The sequence below is a fragment of the Vidua macroura genome, chromosome 12 (genome assembly GCF_024509145.1).
Source record: "Vidua macroura isolate BioBank_ID:100142 chromosome 12, ASM2450914v1, whole genome shotgun sequence".
Taxonomy (NCBI): domain Eukaryota; kingdom Metazoa; phylum Chordata; class Aves; order Passeriformes; family Viduidae; genus Vidua; species Vidua macroura.
This window is the reverse complement of record NC_071582.1, coordinates 19654425-19673869: the sequence shown is the minus strand read 5'-3', so window position 1 is coordinate 19673869 and position 19445 is coordinate 19654425. Positions and strand designations below refer to the sequence as shown.

Genomic DNA, 19445 nt, shown 5'->3' with positions numbered 1-19445 from the left:
GCGTCAGGGATGACAACTCGCCACTGCTTGAATATTCGCTTTTATTCAAACGCCAGAGGTGAAGTACAAACTGTAGTTACATGGCATTTTTTGTTTCCTTAAAAACAGTTCTTGGTTACAGAATTCCAAACAACTTTCAAAACTAAGTTGTTGAACAGTTTCACCTAAAATGTGGTGGTTTTTTCTATCTGTTTAAAAAAAGATTTGAGTTAAAGGATCCAGAATTAAAAGCTGTTATGTTTTTTCACTCTACAAAAAGGAAAGTGAGAATGCAGTTACAGATAGTTCACCACAAATTCCCATTTTGAGGGGACCAAGCTTGTAGAAATATCCTCAACTCCAAATACAGCTTTTTCTGAACCATTAGTGGGTCATTTAACCTGAAAAAAATCTGTAATCCCACGGGAAGTATCTGCTGCACCTGGCTACAACTGCATGTCACACTGCTGCTAGGGAAGAACACAAGTATTACACAGAATTTACATGACAAAAATTAATAACAAAAATAGGGTCAATAGATTTTCAGTATCTTTTCCTGTCCTAAAACAACCACTAGACTAAAAAGAAGGATGAAAGTTTTATTTAAATAGTGTGAATTAAAGTTTTAGGGAAGCTCAAGTCCACATTTTCACCAAAGGACAAAACAAACTTTTAAGTGACAATTTTAATTCCTGAAACAAATCAAAAACATACAGGTCCTTTAGTGTTTTTACAAAGACTTTCCTAAAGGATTGAATTAATTTTGGTGGAGAACAGAAGAGGGAGGATTGCTTGCTGTGAGACTAAAATCAAAGACAAATCCACAAGATGCAATACTAGCATTTGAGAATATAACTTAAAAAGCACTGTCATGTGAACAATCACTACTGATTACAGCAAAAATATTATACATTTACTTCTTTAATCTCTTAACATTATAAGATAGGTTGGGCAAATACCTGGCACCAAAAAATTGATGCATGATAGTTCCAATACGTTAAACAAAATGTACTATATTAGAACATTAATATTTAAAAATTTATGGCGACTTCTCATCCAAATTTAGATGGTTTTACTGCTTCCTAGGAATCTTGTTTACCTCTCTGGAAAACCAGACTTCACCTTCTTTCGCAGTATCCAAGGTGATTAAAGCTCCCAATGGAGACGTGAAGGGTATAATTGGATATTCAAATGACTGTAGCAAACCAGTGTCACATTTTGGCAGAATCTCCCAGCAGTGTCACAAAGCTTGACCCCGTTTTTCCAAAAAGCTCCCTCCCCCACCAATGTAACAAACCACTCCAGCGCCCGCTGGGTTTCACACACCAGCAGGACTCTAACACTGACCTGAACATAACCCCCTGTGAGCTGTACCAGGAGCTAAGATAGGTTACTCACCCTCTATTAATTATTAGTTTTGATTTCCCACTTGTAGAGTAACATTATTGTTAAATCTAACTATTGGCAGCACCTGCGCTGCTGGTGCAGTTTCTGGCAAGGGCAGTGCAGGTGCTGCTGCATTTGCTATACATTTTAATTGAACAAGTGTAATATACAATTCATATTTGAACATTATGCCATCTCAGTCCACACTCTGTCCATCAAATCAATGTGATGCTGCAATAAAATACACGATCTGATTTAGCTAATGAAGTTCCTCATCACGAATTTTATCCGAGACAGATCTGGTGCCTTTGGGGTCAGGCTGGAGCCAGAGGCAGTCACAAGGGAAGAACCGAGTGAGTTTTTTTTGCAGGTGAGAGTTCTGACAGTGTTTAATGGTTTGCAGCATCTGCCTGTCGAGGCCAGCCTTCCTCCTCCACTCCAGAGTCGTACTCCTCTTCTGATGAGTCCTTGGTGGGAGCCCTAGGATTGGAAGGAATGATCAGATACCTTAGACACAGAGGGGAAAAAAAAAAAAAACAAGAGACACTTTCCATAGCTTCTGACAAACATGTCACATGCACAGTGCCCCGTGACAAAAGTTCTGACCTTCTGATCTGGAAATGCTGCTGTGCACATTTGAAGTGCCACCAGCACACAGGCTCATTAGCTGAATTCAATTAGCCTTCTGACTTTTCAGTAAGTTGTTTGATTTAATCAGTAAATTTAGTATTTCTGGTGCTATACAAAATCACTTCAAGCAACCATCAATGTAATACTTTTCACTCCCTCCATCCACACAAGGCTGAGCCAAGCTTCAGCACAGACAAGGTGCTGGAATGAGTAAATGTACCTTAGTGGAGAAAGCCACTCAAACAACATTGTCAGTGATAGAAACCAAGACACAGTTCCTAAATTTCAGACCTGAAATTCAGAAATGAATTTTTTAACCAGTTTTAACATGACCCATTCTATCTCAATTCCATCCTTCATTCATGGAAATTGTTGGATTTTTTAAATGCAGATTTGTCCAGTGTTTTCAACATTCAACATCATTACTCTTTACAACATTAAATTGATTATTTTAACAGGAGTTCAGCAAATCAATAGATGTGCCTTTGTGGCTCTCCACTGCTGGAAGAGTAATGTAGAAAATTGTTGCAGCCTGGAGCTTGTATAAAAAACCCCACATCTGTGGTAAAAAGTAGGAAGAAACAGTTCCATTTCAGAAATTTCAGTACAGTCATAACTGAATTTTTACTGTTTTTACTGTTACCTTAAAATTTACTTCCATTTCTACAGGTATACATACACACACAAAAGTAACTTCACATAAGTTTATTTTTAAATTTCTCTTTAAAAACTAAAGCAATACAAATCCAAAGTCTCTAGGACAGAACAGGCACTAATTCAGCTGTGTACAATATACAGAGCATTGAATCTTTTTTAAATTGTGTGCGTGGATTTGTGCTTATTCCATCAGAATACCTGTCTAGTTGTATTACTGGTCTGTTCTGCTACTTCTGTTACCGTTTTACCTAATGTATCCTGGCTCTTTTTTGCCTTCTACAACATCTTTGTCAACTTCCACACATACGATGTCAGAATTGGGCACTTCAAACATGGGCTCCAGCAGCAGCTTTTCCTACAAGAAAATAGAGGGGAAAATATTTCTGTATGCCCTCTTCTACATAAACAAGTGATTTTCAGAGAGTTTTCTTGGAAGAACTCTGAATACTAACAGCTTTAGAAAGACTTACTGTATCCATGTAAGGGCCAGAGTAAGTGTGGCTGTCACTGGAAATGGTCAAGATTAGGTCCATACATACAAATCCAGGAAGCTTCATTTATTGTTTATAAGACTTAACTTACACTCACCATTATAGATCGAAGACCTCTGGCACCAGTTTTTCTGTCCAGGGCCAGTCTGGCTATAGCCTTCAATGCATCTTCAGTTACATTTAATTCACACTACACAGAGAAAAATGAGAATTTCAGTTAATCATTTCATTTATAACTCAGCGTGGCGAGTGCAAGCGTTACTGAAAAGAACACTATTTATAAAAATGAAAGTCATCAAATAAAAACTCAAACCTTATCCATGCTGAACAGTGCCTGGTACTGAGGAACCACAGCGTTCCGTGGCTCCGTAAGAATCCGTACGAGGGTTTTCTCATCCAGGCTGTGCAGAGGAACCACAACAGGCAAACGTCCCACAAATTCAGGAATCATGCCAAACTCGATGAGATCCCTGGCCTCCACGTGGCGCAGCAAGCGATCCTTCTCCTCAATATCCTCCTGTGGGTCAGACTCTCCACTGATATTGGCAAGATCAGCTGCTGCTGCAGCCCTTCTGCCTTTCCCCATGTTAGATGGTGTCCCAAACCCTAGGTACTGCAAAAACAAACATGTTCTGCTTAGAGAACTGTAATAACAGTTTTCTTACTCACTTACCATGAGTATTAAAAAATCTGCAGTGACTGATTAGGTCTTTACATACTAATTTGAGCTCAAGAAACTGCTTAAAGTAAAATTAGACCCCTTGTATACAATCAGGTTCTTATAAAATTGAATTTCCTCAGTAAAGGATTAATACATCAGAACAAGAGCCATTTTTTCTTAAAAGAAAGAAGGTTATCAACATGTTCTGGTCATTTTACAAGTATCAGTGACACTTCGTAAGTGAAGCAAATGCAGGCAAGTTTGCTTACATGGGAAGCTACATGAATTAACATGAACAATAATTTGAATTTCAGTCACTCCTTTAGTGTTAGAGACACGGAGCACATTTTGTCAGAATGCTGCGGCCAGAACCCTGTCCCCAGACATCAATCTACAAAACAGTGAACTGCAGGACAAGGTGTTTTAAGATGATGATGGTTTTTAGCACCATTTGCTGAAATAAAGAAATTTAGTGTGTTTACAAATACAGTAAGACCTGTAAAAGTCAGTATTGTGAACAGTAATCAAGATGATGGTTTTTCAGCCTGGCTACAGGCTGACGCACTCACTTTTTCATTTTTCCTCCTGCTGATAATTCTGTCAAGACCATTAAAAGCACCAGAAGCTACAAACAGAATGTTTGTTGTGTCAACCTGCACCGTTTCTCCACGTAGTTTCCGAGAATTCTTTTCTGGAACGTTTACTATTGTGCCTTCAAGTAATTTTAACAAGCCCTAAGAAGGAAAGAAGAAATAAGCAATAAAAAATTCCCATTGTGTACCATCATATAAAAGGGCACACCATGATATGCTCCCTTTCACAAATATACTTGTATTTTTGCTTCCTTATGCCTTTATAGTAACAGTAAGTGTCCATAAAAGCCAGTTTTCCCTATGAGAGAGACAATCCCACTCAAGGATAAAAACATTCCTTTAATGTGGCTCCCATGCACATTATGCATATAATGATTAGCTGCTTTAAGAGGTTTGTTTAAATGGGAATTGTTACCTGTCCTTGCCTACATTAGGAACTGGCTTGCTGAATGCTGCAAAGACATTCTTGAACTCAAATGCTTCTATAAGGATGCCTCAAACTGCTTTTGAGATTATGTTTTTTAATGAAGTCAAGAGGAAAGATTCACCTTTGAAGGTGAATAATTAAGGAACTGAAGAACTATGACTCCATGCTTTTTGACATGACAGGATCCTATGTCCTGTTCACTCAAGAAGTAAAATCACTCCATGGAAGTATTTACCTGTTGAACACCTTCTCCCCCAACGTCCCGTAACTGATGGATACCAGGAACACTGCCAATCTTATCTACTTCATCCAGAAAAACAATTCCTGCAGTTACAGAAAATGGGTTTAAAGATGACTCTACTTTTAAAGAGAAGCAAGAGTTTACAGAGAATAATAAGACTTGAGGGAGCAGCAGTCTGTTCTACTTCCCGACTGCAAAAACGTGTAATTTTATCCAATTGTGGACAGAAAAATACATGTTGAGCTCTTTTCAGGTTTATTCTATCTGATTTAAACTTTGGGTACATGGAGCAGGACAGCAATTTCAGGAGTACTGGTAGTCTCAAAAGCTTAGAGCACTTCAACAAAATGAACAGTCTCTGTACCACACATTAGGGGTTTACCTTGCTGTGCCTTTTCTATGTTGTAGTTGGCATCTTGCAGGAGTTTTGCAATGACAGATTCAATGTCTTCCCCAACATAGCCAGCTTGAGTCAAGGTGGTGCAATCACAGATAGCAAAAGGGACATCTAAGCATTTAGCCAGAGTCTGAGCCAGCAAGGTTTTACCTGGTAAAATAAAAGCTGCATGTTAGAACTGACACACATTTCTCTTAGAGCACACAAATCCAAATACTTAGACAGGGACTTTTAACAAGGGTGTGGAGTGACAGGACAAGGGGGAATGGCTTTAAACTGAAAGAGGGTGGGTTTAGATGAGATATTGGGAAGAAATCCTTTTCTGTGAGGGTGCTGAGGCCCTGGCACAGGTTGCCCAAAGAAGCTGTGGCTGCCCCATCCCTGGAAGTGTCAAAGGCCAGGTTGCACAGGGCTTGGAGCAGCCTGGGGTAGTGGAAGGTGTCCCTGCACATGGCAGGGGTGGAACAAGGGGAGCTTTAAGGTACCCTCCAACCCCAACCATTCAAGGATTTACCACAGGATCATCATTACTCTTATTAAACATTCTGAGTCATACCAGCATCTTAATATAAGAATATTTTACAAGGGAGATAGCTTTCATAAGCAGTGGTTTTTACATTGGCAGGCTGTATTTCTGGTTTTAGTTTAATTATACACATTTAAGGCAGCTTGAAATGCATACAGTATCACAAAATGTCACACAATATAAAAACCATAATACATGTACTTGCAGAGTTTAAAGATTAAATAAATCAGTAGTCCTTTGCAGACACTCAGGGTGCAGTGCAAAGTCCAATTGCTCCTGCTTTGAAGTTGGGAAGAAACAGAATTAAAATATTGTTTAGTGAATGTTCTCCCAAAAAGTCTGCAAAATGCCATCACTTCAGCACAAGCACCCCCAAGTCTTATGAACATACAAAATAATCTCTCTTTCCAACCTCCTGCAACTGATCTGTCCCAGTGGTGAAACAGCACTAACTGCAGCATCTCAGCTTGCCAGCTAAAGCAGTGAAACTATAACTGCATTTTGTTTCAGCTTGGTCAAAGTGGCATCTTTTAGTCAGTAAATATATGCATTAAAAAAAAGAAAAAAAGAAATTCACACAACTATAGCTCATTCCTTTTTAAGGCCACTAACTCAGCAAGTTAACATGGCATGAAAGCACTGGAATCCAATCCAGTTTAGTTTTCTTATAAACCAAATCTGAGTAATCACAGAAGAGGAGAATCACCCACTAACAACAAATTCCACGACAAACACGACACCTATAGAAACATGCAGCTGTATACCTGATCCAGTTGGTCCAAGCAGCAAAATATTACTTTTTTCAAGTTTAATGTCATCACTGGGTGAATCTAGTACTTCTCCTCCCCGTTTTTCCTGAGGTATCTGCTGGTTCATTTGTTGCTGCATTGATGCTCCCAAAGCATTACCGTGTGGACTGATTCCAGCAATCTGCAGCAGTTCTGAAGAGAACAATAACAGCACTGTTTGAGCACCAACAAGGTCTGTCACTACTTTAAAAACACAATAACAGCAAGGTTCTTCTGCAAACCTAGAATTTTCTCAGTACAGAAGCTTACAGAGAGGAAAGCAACAGAAATGTAGCAAAATTTTTACTCAAACAGGAGTTCCAACCATACTTTTGCAGAGGCATACAGGAAAAGCATTTCCAATGGCACAGTGGATTACCTAAAAGTATTCCTTCTACATCAAAAAGCAAGAGAAATTTTCAGCCCTTACAAATTTACTAATTTTAACTAATTTATTGTATTTTTTTAACATATGAGAAGAAAGACACCCAAGCTGTTGATTTCCATGATGAAAAAAAAGTACAAGCACTGGACTTCACCCAACATTTCAAACCAGCAGTCACCAAAGACTGTTCTCCATGTCATAAAAGTAGGTATTGCAGAGGAGGACATGAGGAGAGGGTTCACTTACTTGTAAATCTGTACTCATCCTCCCGTCTTCTGATCTCTAATTCTAAGAGAGAGGATGAAAACAGTCATAAAAAACTAAGTTTATAAAAGCTTATAAATTCTCCACCTCTTGCCCTCTTCTGAATACATCTCATCACTGCCTATGAATGTATTTCTAACAAGAAATCCCCACAAGAGCTATTTTTTTATTGCTGTCAAAATTAACCCAAAACCCAAATTGCATGTTTTTGAAAAGCCAGCAAGCTACCTACTTCTAAAAACAACAACAATCTATTACCTCTAATTAGATTTTCACTTTAAAACCTATTATAGAAGGGAAAAAACAAATGGAATAACAATTTTGGTTTGGAGAGAATTCCTTAAACTCTCCCTGAGTGTTACAATGTTCTTTGTTATAAGACAGAACTCTGAAATATGTAAACATTCACTGTCAGTCTCTGTGGCTACTGACTGTGTTATCTCCCTGTGGAGGTCATGAAATTCCTGGTGCCAGGTACACAACTGTTCTCTTACCATTACCAGAACAGTGCTACTAATGTTCCCTCCTTATTTAAGAGACTTATGTTAATTAAAAAAAATTAAGATTTCTGTGGTAACTTTTGCAAGACAGAACAAAACACCTTAAAAAAAAAAAAAACACCCAAGGTACACTTTGAGTCAGAGATGGCAACTTAATCCTACTTCTAAAAATAAATTAGATCAACATAGCTACACACTTACTCAGCAGCAAAAGTACTGCCAAGAGTAACTTCATCTACACCTGCTAGATATGGAACAATACTGTGGTGACCAGCAGATGCTGCCAGCAGGAGCAAGGGAAGTTAGAAATCTAAGTACTCATCAATTTACCTGTGCACCCTCCTGATCTGCATTGCTGCTTGCAGATTCAGCAGCAGATTTACCATTAAGTAGTAAATGAGATTAGAAAGAAAAAATTAGGAGACTCACTTTAGAAAGTTAAAGGAGAATACCCCATAATATGTATCAGTAAAAAGGGCTTAGCAGTTAATATGGTAAGCATCATAAACCCTCTGATTACTATTTAAATAAATCACAGAAGTTCACAGTGAAAACTATATTTAGTAGAAATTCTTATAGATAATTTCAATTATAGAACATCTAGGGTCAGGGTAAAACCTTCCTTACATTTCCCAAGTTAGGGCTCTGAAATGGTAATTTATTTGACCAGAAAAAATACCAAATATCATACAAACCTCTTGGTGTTAAAGAAGACTGTTTCTCAACTTCTGCTTGCTGTCTCAGGTTAGATGGGATATTATTGTAGATTCTTTTGTAATGATTATACACAGCAACTGAAAGCACCTTCTTGGCAAAACACTGACCAACAACGTATTTGTCGAGGTAGTTGTAAATCTGAAAAATAGCTTCATCTTAGTAACACTTCTACATCATCTTGCAGCAGAAAAGGAAAAATAGTATATTAGCTAAATGTAGACTTTGGTCTGAATCATTACCTGAGAAACAGACACTAACATCTAAAATACAAAACATATTCCTGTCGATAAGTTTACTTAAAAACTGTGATGCTTACACACTCATTTTGTCTCAGTTCTGCCCTGCTAATGCATAAGCCCATTGCCCTTTTCACCCAAATTATTAAGAGGAATAGAAATTTTAAGAACACTTATTTTCTTAAAAGACACCTATCAAGGAGCTATGTGCAGGATCAGAAACCATTACAGTCCACCAGGAACTGAGAAACATAAAAGGATTACTCCCTAATCTCCAGAGGGAAACCAAGTGACTTCAGAAGGACCATGGCCACAAGTTAATCAGCTACAGCTCTCACCCAAACCCACACCAAAAAAAAGGCTCTGTAGCTACAGAAAGAAGCTGCTAAAATAAACATGAAGAATGCAAGGACACAGTGAGAAAGAAAAATTACTACGGTTGGTGAAGGCTAAGGTCAGCCTCAAGGTCACAGGAGAAAAATGAAATCACAAGACAAAGACAGAGGAAAACAAGCTCCAATACCTTTATTGGATCTACTTGTTCCCTTTATCAGTGCTCTGCTGGGTCACACAGCTCACAAAGGTTTAATCTTGAGCTAATCATCTTTATTGTTTGTTGCTCCGTCCCAGCAGCCCATTACACACCTGATGCAGGTTAAAGGAAGCATTTCTCTATGCTGCCACACAAGGGGACTCTGGGTGGAATTAAGAGCATACCTTTTTCGGTGGAGGTGGTGGCTTCTGCTGGAATGCCAATTTCACAGCTTCTGCTGCTGACTCGGGCTCTTTAATGATGCTCTTTTTTGTGTCTGCCTCTGACAGGACAACAAAAAAGTGGTGACACTTCTCACACTTCACAAATCGGGTGGAAGCTGCAGAAAAAGTCAAACAAAACAGTAATTGCTTCTGTCCAAGCTCATCACACAGGACAAGCACCTGTAAGACAGCACAGCCACTCTGTGTTTACACACTTCTCCCTCACTCACCTTAGAACATTTAAAAGCTACTATTGGCCTATGAAATTTGATACAGAGGGAACACAATTTGCCCCCCAAAAAATCAGAATGCTGGGCAGCAACTAGACAATGGATTAAACACAAAACTCTTTTTGATACTTATCCAGTAGCATCACACTCACTTCTGAGAGAGACAAAATTAATGAAGGCTTTAGCTATGCAGGAAATGTTCCTAACTCTCAAACTGACAGCAAAATAAAATATTGTGGTCAGGCACAGACTAAAGTGCAGGGAAGCAGTCTAGAATATCAAAGACAGCATTACAGGAGGGCTCTGGCAGCTGCTGCTCTCTGCATCCCTCTGGCTTTAGAACACTGTGGATCAGGCCCCAGTCACCCAAGCCCAGGACACCGAGCACAGGGGGGTCACCCAAAGGGCTCACCCCAACAACAGGCAGCTGTGGTATGCAACAGACCATCAAGGACTTTGATGTTTTGCAAGATCTTCTGCTTATTTATTTTTACTGTCAAGACTAGGACAAATATCTTTCAAATTCCAAAAGCTAAACCCTCCTACTGCTGACTTTGTGAACTATGTCTCAAGAAATCTGCAAAGGTTGGTTTCATAAGCCTGAAAATGAGAACCTGCATTGCTCTTCTTTTCCTTTGGCAAAGCAAAGTTGAAATAATAAAACAGACAGTAGAGAAGAATAATAAAAGTAAGTCAGCTACTAAATTCAAATCATGAGCAATAGGATAGATTTAAATGAAATATACTAGTAAATGTATTTAATTAAAAGTAACTGTAAAAAAACTACCCTGTGAAAACTTCAACATCAGAACTTCTGAAATGATAAAAAGGTTTTAGAAAATGGCTTGTACACTGTAGCACCAGCTGACTGTAACAACACCCTCTAGCAATAAACAAGCTGCTTATTTATAACTTGTTGTCTCCCATAGGACCGGCATCAGAAAAAGAGGAGTGGGTGGGGTTTTTCTTGCCATTAATCCCACCTTATACTTGGATAAGCAAGACCAACAGATTACTTTAAGATTGTAGCAACTAATACTGTGACCAACACAGCTTTATTAACTTTACTTCAAAGAAATTCTGTGTAACAGCTTGGAAATTCTCCTGGCAATCTTCCAAATTACTGTTATCTGCCCCATGGGAATGTGATGGAAATCCACTTGCACCACCCCATTCCTCTTATGTAACTATTATTTAGCAACAATCTTTTTGGGGAAAAAAGCAACCCAACCTTCCTCCCAGGGCTCACTCAAAACACCTCTGATATTTGTGAGGACTACAGTGCCATGAGGCTGTTCTCCTTCCTTATACAAGGCTTGTTTAGGATAGAATAGCCATGACAATGGTTGGTCCCTTTCCAGATCCACATGAATAATTTAAAAACCTCAGAAAATAAGGAGTGGACTGTGAGAGTACTATGGGGCATCTTTAAAACTTCAATTAAAAAAATAAGTACACAACTGAGTTGCAGGCAATTTTGCTAATCCTAAATACTGGCATGTTTTCATATGTTATTTTAGCAAACACATAAAAGTTCAACAAAGAACATCCATGTCAAATTACCTCCCTGTCATTAAGATGTCTGCAAATATTTACAGTGTGCCAAAATGCAAGTCAAATGTTGTTTTTAATCAGACAGCAGTGCCACAGAGGGTGCATTAGCAAAGGCATTTCTAAAGTCTGTGTGAGCTGACCTTGCCAAAAAAAAATGCCAGGTTTCTACAAAACATACAGGAAACAAAAACAAGCAGAGGATTAAAATTAAAAAGAGTTGTAGGGTTGAGATAATGGGCTACTATCAAATTGCTTTAAGGTAAAAAATAAACCCCAAACCAGGAAAAAGAAAGCAGGGAGGCTTCTGAGTATGTACAACAGCAGGGAAGTGCTGCTTTGGAGGGTGGAGTAACCTGATGGCATCAGGTGGAGACAGTAAAAGCAGCATCCAGATAAGGCTTCTTATGTCAATCAGCTTTACAGCTATTGGATTTCACTCCACATCTGAGGATCAAGTCTTATTTCACTGATCACAAACTCTCCTTACAGACTTTCACAACCCAAAACAATACAGGAACTGCCGAGAAAGAAGGGCAAAGCAAAATTACGTTTTGTTTGCCTCGTATTTTCCCTTCATTGTTAATTACTGGAAAACCATTGCCAAGCAAATCTTTGTGCAAGATTTGCAGATACAAAGAGAAGCTCCATCAAAAACAAACTCCACTGAAAAACCAGCCTGTCACACTGCAACTCACTGGCAATTAATTTTCTAACAAAGATGGCTTTTATTCAGTATTTTGCTTCCCTACTTCTCTTAAAATGACTGAAAATCTAATATTTAAACTGAAACAAATGCTAATTGCAAGTTTTCCTTTGGTTTTAGATATTTATTTAAGGCTCTGCAGGTTGGCAATTCTAACCAGAACTGCGGAAATTCATCATTTTTCCTGACTAACCAACAACAAAAAAATCAAGTTACAGTAGGCTTAATACAACTTGCAACCCTTTCATTTTGGGCAGAATGGGACAGATTTATTTTTCTTAGTTTTTGTTTACTTTTATTCAAATAAATTTTAAAATAATTAGAACTTCTGTTTTCCAGCTGCTTTAGAGAGTGTGGCTGGGAAGCAGTTTGCTCAAATTAACAGACTAAACCAGAATAACACAGGTCCAGAAAAAACTTCATCAGGATTCACAGGAGCTTTGGAAAAAAGTGGGTTTCCAGTCCCAAGCTGTTTACAGAACCTGTGTTATTCTGATGCTGCAACTCAAGTGGGTTCACTACCTGGGAATTTTAAATTGCATCTATCAAGATATGTTCTCCCATAGTGTTGGTATGAATAAATCATGTTCCCAAGGAAGTTTCCAGGCATGCTTAAGTGTTCCCAGCAACACTGACAAAACACTAAATCACATCTCTGCTTTCCAGGGATCGTTCTGGGACAATGCTTGAATGGTATTTCCAGACAAAAGCACAAACTGCAGTACCAAGGGAAACACACCAGTGGAGTGAGAGTGTTTCAAAAACATTTCTGCCTGCCCATGAATCATCAGAAGGTAAATGAGATTAAAAATCCTTCTGCTGTTTCCAACCACACCTAGTCCAGGGAGAGACCACACCGAACACCAGACAGGATCAAATTTCCAGTTCCATGAACTAGTGCCAGGTTTTGCAGAATACCTTGTTGCCTATAGTTTCAAACAGACTGGAAAAACAACCTTATTTCTGGGGAGAGAAAGTTACTGAGGACTGACCCTTTCTCTAAAGAAATATATTGTTATTATTATAGAACTGTCTTGTGATTCATTGTGACATTTGATCATTTTAAATACTATTTTATATGAGTAGCAGCAAATTACAGCACATCCACACATTATTTTTGCCAGCTGTTACATTAACAACTGCTGAACACATTTATGCTGACCTTGTCTTAAGCCTCTTAGTGCACAAGTCTGATTATGACTTGATACTTCCTCCTTGAGCCCCACCAGCTAACAATGGGTATTTGCTTTCTGACAAAAGTTCTTGTTTTCTAAGCTGGTCTCATTAGTGCTGAAATAAGGTATGACATCTCTTCAAGACTGATAGAACCTAAAGAATAAATAGCATTAATTTGGATTATACTTAAAAAAAAAAAAAAAAAAAGGAGCAATTGCAGCTGGAGAACAAGCATTTTGGATTTTCTAGTTGGGCTTTCCAGTCTGCTGTTTGGAATACATTATAGCTCTGACTTTGCCATAGAAGACTGTTCTAGTAAGCCATCTGTCAGATACTAATTCCTCTGCTGGATAAGCACTTTGGTTACAGTACATGCAGGATTAAAGTTGTATTATTTAGGAAAGAAAGGACAGACATTATAAATGCACATATATAAAGTATATACTTATATAATAGAGATATGAAAGTATCTGCAGTTCAAATGGTATTAAGCATAAAATGCCATGAACTATTTTAAAAATGCATATTCACAGATGCAATGTGAATTCCACTACCACATCCCCACACACCATGGGAATTACACAAATGTACCCACAGAGACAATAAATGTTGGTTACACCAACAAGGCCAAACTAAGCATAACAAAATTTCTGACACCATGTAATTAGGTAGGCTAACACTTAGCTATCAGGACTATGTTAAATCACAAAGTCACATCTGTGCCTATTTGAAAAAAAGGAAGTTTTAAGGAAAACTTACACACAAAGGTCTCCACGTGTGTGCACAAGTCCCCACACTTCGGGCAGCGCAGTTGGTTCCCTCCTTTCCCAGAGCTTCCAGAGCTTGACTTTTTACCACCACCCTCACCAACAGATTTCTAAAAGAGATTTCCAGACAATTAGCCCCAAACAATGGAGCTGGTACAGTAAATATTTAGCAGTGTGCTTATGGAATCAAATAATTTGAATTTTTCAATAGCTGAACGACAAAGCAGCTATTGTCAGGATTTTTTTTAAAGGCTTTGGAAATGTAGAAGAATGTGACATAAACACTTGGAAATGTTTTACATTTACAAATACACCTGCATTTCCCAGGTCTGCCAGTCTTGGATGCCCATGGAAGAGGTACCCCATACCTGCATTAGAGCTGCTTGACTGGCACTAGAACAATAACAAGCTCTGTCAACAGTGTTTTAATAATGTATTTTAACGTTTTAATGCCAGACAAGAGAACAAATCCTATTTAGAGAGTATTTTATTATCTCAACTGCATGGATTCAAAGGATTTGTGAAGCCACAGCTCCTCTCACTTCTTTGGCAGGTGTAGCAATCTATGCTAAAACATGCATTTCAAAGTGCTTGGAAATACTGTGTTTTTTACTTGTATCTGTATCTATGCCTTCATACTCTGATTAATACAAGTTATTATATTGTAGGAAACAGCAAAAATCTCTCTTCCTATTTCTAAGACAATTCTTCATTTTTTAAACCTGTCTTGCCTACTGATTTCGCCTCACCTTTCTTGAACCCTTTTCAAGAAAAAAACCCTATTTTCTTAATCTTCTTTATTTCTTTTTTAAAAAGTTTAATTGCACCTACAGAACAGACCTGTGTCACCTGGACAGTTCCTCAGGTTCACAACACACCATACTAAAGCAAAGTTATTGCCTGTGAACTCTCAAAATGTTATTTGCTGACTAAAGAGCAGTTTTATTCTCAGGTAATCATTTATCTGAAGAAGCTGCTTATTAACTATAATTACAGCGAATGACTAGGATAAAAATAGACTACGACTACTAATGAGAGGTGAGCTCACATCCTCACTGACTAGTCTTACTTCAGACAAACCAGTTCTAAACCCAGAAACATTTAAAATGTACTTCTACTTGGGAGCACCAGGCTTTTGAAGGAGAATAACTCTGATTACTACTCTTTCCTGAAATCCTGTTCTTGATTTATGACATCCAATAAAGTTTTCAAGTTTACACTGAGCAAAAAGATCTATAAAACTGGGAAAAGCATTGTGGGATGTTTACAAGGTTTATCTCCTAACAAATTCCCAATACAGTTTATTTTTTCTTCACTGCCAGTTGCATCAATTTGAGGGATTAGAAATGTCAGGAGCTGGTCAAAATTTCAAGAGTAATTTTAAGTAAAAAATAAAAAAAATGTAAGGAACATTTAACATAAACTATTGAAACCCCCAGTTTGTGGAAATTACCTTGCTTCCATCTCCAGAACCATCCTTGCTTGCACCATCCTTTGAAGCAAAATATGCTGGTGTTTCTGAAAAGTTTCTAAGAGGAATTCGTTTTAGAGAACAAGTTTCAAAAGTCCCAAGTTTTCCTAAAACAGGGATGCGTGTACGACCACAAGTAATACCTAAAAAAAAACCAAAAAAATTTTAAATACTAAAATCCTCCCATTTTAATTCCATTGCTACCAAATCTCAGAACTGATTTACTGTAAGTGGAACTTAAAGATTTTGGCAACAGAATTCAGCTCTGAACATACAGACTTTAATTATCCAAAATAAATTATTTTTACCACCTTAATGTTCACCTTATTGAAAGCTACCTTGGTTGTCCAAAAAAGATCCCAAAGTAATTTCAGGTCCTCTAACATCAGACAACTGAGAGTCCTGTTGTGGCATGAAATAGGGAACATCTCAGTTATGAAACTGATCCTCAGAATGATAAACACAATCAACTTACAGCTTTTATTGTGAAATAATTCAACCCCCCCAAGAGAAACTTTTGAAGAGTCTCTTTATTATGCAAAAATCAAGTGTTTCAGACTCAATGACTGCACGTCTGGATCTGGCTTTCACTTGGGAACTCCACTAAAAATTAGTTTCCAGGAATTTGAGGCACCTCTTGGCAACAAGAATTGTGCTGAGGAAAACTGAGAAGCTGTGTCCTATTTGGCACTCACCGACAGGCCGGCACAGCGAACTCAGCGTAATCTTAACTTTGCTGAAATTCCTCATTGCCAACATGAAAAAAAAAACACCTCACTGAGAAACCAAACAGCCTTTTCCTCCTCTTGCAACACAGGCAGGATTGCATTTCATGGCAGGGCATGACGTGAGCCAACGTATGTTGTGCTTGTGATTTCAACATCAACAACAGCCTGGAATCCGTATCTCATCTCTCGCATTTCAAGTGGCAAATTTCTCACTTGGCCCGATGGTTTTGATCAGGACTCTGTGCCTTACTGACAGCAGAGCTACACAGCAACAAAGGCAGCTACAGACTTGCTGACAACACATAGTTTTATTGTTATAAGGATGAGAGAATCCTATGGAAAATCCAGAAACTCTTCAAAAAATAAGAAGAATGGCAAAGAAGCACAGCTCATTTGCTTTGAAAGAGGAAACAACAGCAACCAAGAGATGGGAGCTTAGCTGAAAGAGGATACTCTGAAAATTCACCTTGTTACTATAATAAGGGAGAAAAATAAAGAGGAAACTTAATTTACCAGGAAAACTCCTACAGGCCTCTTCAAAGTCACAATGAAGATGACAGCCAAATGAGATTTGAAGCTGGTTTATTATCTTACATGCTGCTTAAGATTCCTTAACCTGAAGATGACTTGTACTATTTTTAACATGACTAAAAATTAATCTTTTAAAAATCTCTTAACAGCATTGCTTCTGTCCGCAAACGTGAGGGAGGAAAAACAATCAATGAGCTTCCCCATTTTAAATTCCTCTGCTGAGCGCCACTGCAACACATTTTAGATTACACAGGGTAAGCTATAAAAACATCACAGAAAACTTGAAAACACTGGCTGGCTCTCAGAAGCAGTTGTATCTTTTAAGTGAACGTGCAGAGAACTCTGACAACTCCATGTGCCAAGTGCACTTGTCAGTAAAGAACAAGATTTGGTGAGTGTTTACAATGCCATAGCTGTTCTGAGCAGCTCCCTGTCTTGGAGGCTCATTCCTTAGAAACTGAGAAAAGACCCCTTAAAAATCAAACAGCAACCACCTCGCCTCCCTTGAACAAAACCTGGAGTCACACAAGGGGGGATTTGACCTGTGGAGAAAGGCTGAAGCATTAACACAAAAGCTGAAACATTTCAGTCCTCATTTTAATTCAGAGTGCTCTCGTGAGACAGAAAATGCACTGAGAACTGTATGGGATGAACTATGAAACCTTACACAGCACTGACTACTGAGCTGTGAAGCCTAAACCAGGGGAAAAACATCGTATTCCTGCTACATCAGCTTGTGGCTAGGCATGAAAAGCCTCGTGTGCTTATTGTGAGGTCTGAGTGGTGTTTTTGGACAAAATATCATGGTATAATTCCACAATGAAGCAATAAGAAAGTTATCACCACTACTTCCTTGAGTCAATAAGCCCAGAGGGAGATTTTCAGGGGAAATCAACGTTCCAGCCCAATGCCTGGCAGCTGCTCCGATGGATCCAGACTCTGATAAATGTTCCAATATGTAACAGCTGGCAGGATGTGCTCACACACCTGGCAGGGTGGCTCAGGTGATGTTTTTTTTGGAGCACTAACTTCAAAGGACCTGTCCCTGGCAGCCATGGAACCAATCCAGGTGCATTAAGAAACGATGGGAAGCTCCTTAGCAGCTTATTAAGCTTAAATTGATTCTTGACAGAATAAATACTGACTTTTGGGGCAAGCCTGGGGGATCTTGGAGGCATCTACTGCCCAGGAAAGTGACAGGGAGACTGTGACAAACTGTAACTGCCCTACATAACACTCGATTGATTTCACTGATCTGTGCACTCTGAACTCTCTCAAGTTTGCACCAACCAGCAACAGCAAACAAAGCACCTGGCAGAGGACACAATTTAATCTAAAAGACACACAAAAGTAAGATACATTTATTTTTAAACAACTTTCATTGAAAGCTGATGGATAAATAATTGTATTGCTCTATCTGCATTTTATTCTCATTTGCTCTTTCATGTAATCCTTTTGAATCTTAGCTCTGACCAAAAACCCCACAAATTTTAAAAAAAGATCATTCTGCAATGAATTTCTAACAGTACTTGCTTTAAAGCTGATTGTTTCAGAGGGACTACATAAGGCCAGACAGGCTGGATTTGAAAGTACAGATCAGAACCTTTCAGCACGGCTGATATTTGAGATACAAATGTAAAGGCGCCTACAAAGAGTTAACTCACCTCTTAATGGCAGTAAATGATCTCTGACTCATCAGGCTATTGCTGAGGGTAGAGTAATTGAAAATATTGTTGCAAAAGTGGCAACAGAGGGATTTTTCAGCACAATTTGGGGGTGCTCTACTTTTCACCCAAAGCAGCACATGGTTTGGCTGCTCTCAGCATCCCCAAAAATACCATAAAAAGGGTAAAGAAGGAAAAACATTAAAAAATAATCAACCTCCCACAGCCCTCAACTTCCAGTGAGTAGCTGGCACTGTCTTGTCCTTCTACCAAGTTGGAAATAATTAATTGTGCTAACTAAGCCCATCTTTATGAGAAATATTTCAAGTTTAGGCTACCACAAAGGTAGGCTTTTAATTAATTAAGGCAATTACGCCATTTTTACGCCAATTATACACATTTACTCCCACTGCAGAGTAACACACGCTGTCCGACAGCTGCCGAGCATCACTTCTGCTGAAATAAACTCTATTCTCGCATTACATTTCCCCATAGCGAGGGCAAATTCTCCGACACTTCACAGCGCATAACGCTGCCCTTGCTGAGCCCAGCAAACGGCTAAAAGGAGGGAAAAAAAGGGGAAAGGCCGCCGTGTCCCGCCGCTGTCACGGCGCGATAAGGGCAGCGGCGGGGCCGGGGCTCCCCTCAGGCCCGCGGGCCGAAGGGCCCGACCCCGCCGGGCCCGGTGAGGGAAGGCCCGGTGAGGGAGCGCGGTTACCTCTGCGGGCGGAGGGCAGCGTGGAGCCGAACAGGCGGGCGGCGGCGGCGCAGCTGTGGCAGGCGGACATGGTGCAGCGGCCGCGGGCCCGGCCCGCTCCCCCCGCCGCCGACAAGGCCTCGCTGGCGACGGTCCGGCCCCGCCCGCCCCGGTAACGCCCCCGTGACGGCGCCGCGCGTCACCGCGGGACTGCAGATCCCAGGGGGCATCGCGCCGCAGCGCGCCCCGCGCGAACGCGCTCGCCGCGCGGGATGCCACGGGAAGTGTAG

General features: G+C 39.5%; 1 protein-coding gene across 3 annotated transcripts; it reads right to left on the bottom strand.

Annotated features, from left to right (window-relative positions):
- Nucleotides 1-24: 24 nt before the first annotated feature.
- On the bottom strand, nt 25-19299 carry CLPX (caseinolytic mitochondrial matrix peptidase chaperone subunit X). 3 transcript variants are annotated; one of them, XM_053988875.1, is made up of 14 exons: nt 19177-19297; nt 15518-15678; nt 14057-14174; nt 9596-9750; nt 8621-8780; nt 7408-7449; nt 6753-6929; nt 5448-5612; nt 5060-5148; nt 4374-4538; nt 3457-3756; nt 3241-3333; nt 2901-3007; nt 25-1845 (listed from the first exon to the last, which is right to left on the bottom strand). In XM_053988875.1, exons 1-14 carry the CDS (start codon nt 19244-19246, stop codon nt 1755-1757), a joined length of 1893 nt encoding a protein of 630 aa, XP_053844850.1. In that variant the 5' UTR covers nt 19247-19297; the 3' UTR covers nt 25-1754. The 3 variants fall into 3 exon arrangements, with proteins under 3 accessions (XP_053844850.1, XP_053844851.1, XP_053844852.1); XM_053988877.1 differs by having other exon boundaries at nt 1758-1845; nt 2851-3007; nt 19177-19299; XM_053988876.1 differs by lacking the exon at nt 7408-7449.
- Nucleotides 19300-19445: the final 146 nt, after the last annotated feature.

Excerpts from the sequence above, each read along its gene's own strand:
- CLPX (XM_053988875.1), bottom strand. The coding sequence starts at position 19,246 with ATGTCCGCCTGCCACAGCTGCGCCGCCGCCGCCCGCCTGTTCGGCTCC. Across the intron at positions 15,679-19,176 it reads GCTGCCCTCCGCCCGCAGAG|GTATTACTTGTGGTCGTACA; the intron begins GTAACCGCGCTC and ends GTTTTTTTTTAG. Across the intron at positions 5,613-6,752 it reads GCTTGGACCAACTGGATCAG|GTAAAACCTTGCTGGCTCAG; the intron begins GTATACAGCTGC and ends TTATTTTACCAG.